Below are 5,122 nucleotides of genomic sequence, written 5' to 3'. Positions count from 1 at the left end.
GTTTCTATTTGAAGGCCCAAAGCACATAGCCTAAAAGGGGCCAGAGGCCGCCATGTCAGGACAGAGGCCCAAAAACATTAGATTTTCACATTCCAAACTGATTGAATGCATAGTTCAAATTAATATTATTATCTATTTTTCCTGGAGGTTGTAATAAAATATGCCTCTGACTTGGTGCACAGGTTCATCTCCATGGTTGTACGAAGATCTGCAACGGTTTGCAATAATGCACATAAAGAATAGGCAGACTAGGTACAGAAGGTCCAAGTAGCAAGGACAGGGTGTGGGGGTGGGGCGGGGGGGTGAAGCCCCGATGGCTGTGGTCCCCAGTGCTGCAGAGTGCAGGCCCTTGACTCCTCGGCCCCCAGACATGGAGTTCCTGGAGGTCCTGCTGGAGGGCCTGAACCGCGTGCTGCTGGTGCGCGGAGGCGGCCGCGAGGTCATCACCATCTACTCTTAAAGAACACCAGAACCGGCCCCCCGCCCCCTTACCCCCCCCCCCACCCCCCACCCCCACCCACACACTGGCCTCCGCCACGGGACACTGCGAAACCGCCACTTATCGTTTGGTTCTCTTGTTCAGGGGAGGAGCCTCATTCGGGTTTCTTGAATCGGGGCGGGCTTTGTTGTGAGGGCACCGGTGATTGGACAGAAGGTCTCAGGTGTCCTCGGACAGAAGGAAATGTTTGGTACGGACGGGTGTGACCATCAACTCACAGTTGGGCCAAGCAGGAGTGCGGTGGCGCTGTTTGTCCCCACCGGGTACCCATAGCCCCGCCGACTGGAAGGAAAGAGCATAGAGACACTTTATACACATTTCATTTAACTTGGACATTTTTACATGTTATATTTTCTTGTTTCCCCCTCCGTTGTGTTGATGTTGTGAGCTATGTTGTCACCTTAGACAACGGTAAGCTGTTGGATAGAGATGATAGGTATTGTTATTGGCAAAATCTAAGCACAGCAAACGCATGTCTGTACAAATTACATGTAACAAGTGGTAGATCCTAGACTGAAAATATTCCAGTGGATGAAAATGTGTTTTCTACCTTCTCACCGTCTTACCACGCCGTGAAAGAAGGTCAGTGCAGGGGTCAGTGCAGGGATACTAGGATGGCGACCTGGTCAACGTGCGTGCCGATGCGCCTTGCGGAACTGCCTTGGTGCATTCATACGCAGATGCACAGGTGTTACCCAACAGGGGTGGCTGTATGGGGTTCCTCTGCTGCAATTCCCTGTTCTGTGTACATCCCGCTGTGTCTTCAGCCACTCTTTCGCACGTTAACTTCTTCAGAAGTCCTCTTTTATCACTGTCGACATTAGGATACATCGTTGAATGGAGGCTGCATGCTTTTGTTTTTGAGTGCGTGTGTCTGTGTGCGTGTGCGTGCATGTGTGTTTGCGTGTCTTCTTTCCTTGTTGCGCGGTGTGGCTGGCTTCCAGGCTGAGCAGTGATGGGGACTGACTGGAAAGTGGACCTCGAACGTGCAATCGTGTCCCCAGGAACATAGCGAGAGTGTGTCACGGTTAGCCGTCAGGTCCCGTGGTGTCACTAGCAGACGGCCCTGTCCGTTGGCACGGTCACCAAAGCGGTTGGCCAGCCATCCAACAGCACTACCGCCTCAAGGGGGTGGAAACATAGCCATAGTCCAGAGAGGAAACCCCCAGAGGGGCCATACAGCGTCTTATACAACGCCACCTTATATTTATGGATTATGGAGTAGCCAGTTAGGAATTTATATGAAGTTGTTTGAGCAGTATATGATTACGTCAGTTTTCTTTTTTCTTTTTTTTTATTGTTACCATGCTTACCAATGAGCTGTTAAACAGCTCGGGGGATCAGTGGCTGAAGTCTGGCGCGCAAGGAGGACACCGAAAGGAACATCATCATGTGTGGCGTCTTATCTCTGATGAAGGGAACGTGAGGTTCAACGTGCGTCGCTCAACCACTAGGGATGGGCTGGGAAAATCTAAATATCCCAAGTAACGCCGGCCTCATCCCACTTTGGTTCCCCCTCTGATCTTCCCGCTGTTGGTGGACCATCGCTTGAGGAGCTTTGCTTGGTTACATATTGACTGAAAGTTGGGTGTCGTCTAGAGCAAATGAAGTCCATTGATTCAGCCGCACGCACACGCAGGAAGAGCGGTGCTTATGGAATGTGTGTAGTGGGGAAATTATGTGCCAAAAAGGAAAACTGTGGAAGTATAGTTAATACAGTTGCTTAGTGTCTCCTCTCACCGTAAAGAGGAAACCTTATGAAAACTAGTAGTCCTACACTAACTAGTCTAGTTAGCAATGCACGACAATTGTCTCAATGCATTTTATTTTGCCCTGCCAAATTTGTATTAATCAGAATACAAATATTAGAATATATTTTAATTTCAGAAAATGTCCATACTTTGTTCAATTATTGAACAAATATGAATTTGACCATCCATTACATTTTAAAGGTTTTAGACGCCCACATTAGTGATGAGATGAATGTACCCCCTCTGGCAGGTACGCCTATATCTCCACAGTGTCTCCCCCTAGCTGTGCAGTATTCAACAGAACAGAACATAGTCTACAGCACCTCTGTTCTCTGCTCATTTAGAAAGAAGGCCATTGTTTTTGTTTCGAGTTCATCATTGTCTTTTGTGGTGTGTGACCATGTTGTCAGCGCCTAGTCGCTCTGTTCATGGCTCACATTGTTACATTTCAATTATCTGTTACGTTTAGATGTGTCCAATCACAAAGGAGCGTTGTCAAGGAAGAGGACTGGATTGGGTAATTGGGTGGGAGGTGGGGGGCTGGGGGCGGGGCAGCTGTAGTCGGTGTTGGCGTGCGTCGTCGTTCTTGATGTTGTGGTGTATGTGTGTGCGTGTGGGGGGTCAATGACCTCCAGGAACACATCACATTATCGGGGCCTGAGGCGGGCTCCCTGTGATGGACCCCGGGGCTCGCTACCCATTGTGGTTTCCCCGCCGTGTCCCTTACCATGTCGTTGAAACCTTCTCGCTCCTCTTCTGTCTGTTCTTGTTTTGTATTTTAGCCGCCAAAGATGAAATCTTTGAGTCTGTGTAATAAAATAATAAATGGTGCATAGTTTTAAGGAATTCAAGATTTGAACTGTTGGAAACTGTTAAGATAAATTAATAAATGTGTTTTTCTTTTGTAGTAAATACTATTTTTGGTTACTGAAATGGCTCCGGCGATGAATGCAATATCAGTCAACACCAGGAATCGTATCTGGGTAATGAATAGGATCAGATTCATCAGGTGTGGCTCCCCAGCTGGACGGTGAAGTGGCACGAGTATAATCTACCTCAAGCTGTCATGAGGCTCAGTCCAACACATTTAAAACATTTATGTCATGCACTATTAACAGATGCTTTATGGGAGTCTATACCCAACTCACTGAAAGGTGTGTGTGTGTGTGTGTGTGTCTGTCTGCGTGACTGCTGTTAGATAGACAGGGCTCAGAGAACGCAATAGGCCAATTGTGGACGAACATTTAGAAAACTATAGTCCTTTACATTTTATTTGTGCCTCTTGGAGTAATTAAAGTGCTGAATAATGACCCCATGGTTTGTCTCATCTCATTTACCATTAAATTTACCAAGTGTCCAACCAAGCTGGCCAAATGTTGTTCATCAGGTAGCCAACCTACTTGGTAAATACTACAAATAGACACATGTTCATATACTTGAGGCTGGTCGGCAGACAGATGTTCACAGCATTTCTTCCATGTTTAAAGTGAATTATGTCACTCAATTTCTGTAACAGAAATTCTGTTTTTAATGCATGACAACTTTGTTGGGCATTAGAACAGTAGATGACTAGCCTTAAACAACGGAATTTGGGAGGGGCTGATTAACATTCCAATCTCTCACAATTGAACCATGAACATGCAGGCCCACCGCCACTTATATTGGACCACTAGGGGGAGCCATTTGTGTTTTATACGCGCTGTGATGAAAATAACGGGACGCGTGAGTCATGGTTAGGAGTATGGAATCTGAATCCTTCTAACTGGACCATCCGACAGCTGCCCATGAAATGCCGAGCAGCAGTAGGCTTACGGGTCACATGTACCGTGCTGATACAAACAAGTCTCCAGGAGCATCTCATAATTAGAGTGTGACCATTACAGAGAGGACATTCCAGACTGCTGCCGGTACATAATCCGTGGTTATCCGGGGTTATAAATCTGAATTAAAATATTTATAGAAGATGTCATATAAGATGTATAATAGACCGCATTGCAGCTCCACTTCTGAGACTAAACCAAAGTCTTTACATATGCCATAATGCTCCATTCGACCTGCATGGCAATATTTTGTAACCTCGATGTATGACCCATATACCACGACACATATTGGATTTATACTGCACGATCTTACTTGTGATTGCACAACTCTTCTATTCATATGTTCTGTTGGAGGGCGACGTTAAAAAAAAAAAAAAAAAGTCAGCTTTAAGCTTTGCTTTGGTTGACCCCTGACCTCTAGGATCCTGCTTGGTAAGATAGCAGGCCTGCTGCTGCTTCTCTAAGTCGTTTGCTCCAAGATGCCTCAAACATTAAGCACTGATTTACTGGACAGAAACATGCAAATAACAAATTGCACACTAAAAATGAAACACGTAAATGATCTAAACAGGACAAGAACAAGATATCTAGGCCTGTTTTATTGTTAAAGGATAAATAGCCTACTGAGCCTGTGAGTTAAAGTATTCAAAGTCCACATTGACCAAAAACTGTTGAATTCCACAGACTAATGGATGCCTTGGGGTGATTATCATTCTGACGCTTATATAGGACTATAGTAAAACATTTCACATTTCCCTACAATTACACTAAGGTTATAAAAGAAATCTCCTTGACATAACGGCAATCTACAGAGTCATTGGCAGTAGGTCTTCAAGTAGGCTACTGCAACAACTAGAGTAGCCAGAGGGTTTAAACTGTGAGAGAATCGTTTTGTTTCCCAAACCTAAACAAGTATGTGTTGCCTCAACCTAACCAGGGGATGCGCGTTGCACTCATATGCAATGAAAACAATCAGCTACAGCAATTTATTGATATTAGAAAATGTGATTTTTACTTTTGAATAATAATAGGATGTATTGATGATTTAATTG

The 5,122-nt window shown here is 45.2% G+C and overlaps 1 protein-coding gene across 6 annotated transcripts in view; it reads left to right on the top strand.

Annotated features, from left to right (window-relative positions):
* Nucleotides 1-3,560, top strand: part of slc12a7b (solute carrier family 12 member 7b) — a 48,020-nt gene extending 44,460 nt beyond the window's left edge. For all 6 annotated transcript variants that reach the window (XM_030349599.1, XM_030349596.1, XM_030349594.1 and 3 more), the window contains one exon: nt 369-3,560. In XM_030349599.1, the coding sequence (XP_030205459.1) occupies nt 369-460 (92 nt within the window). In that variant the 3' untranslated portion in view covers nt 461-3,560. The remainder of the gene's footprint in view (nt 1-368) is intronic.
* The last annotated feature ends 1,562 nt before the right edge of the window (nt 3,561-5,122 follow it).

This window comes from Gadus morhua, chromosome 23, assembly GCF_902167405.1.
Source record: "Gadus morhua chromosome 23, gadMor3.0, whole genome shotgun sequence".
NCBI classification, from domain to species: Eukaryota; Metazoa; Chordata; class Actinopteri; order Gadiformes; family Gadidae; genus Gadus; species Gadus morhua.
This window is presented reverse-complemented; position numbering and strand designations above follow the sequence as displayed.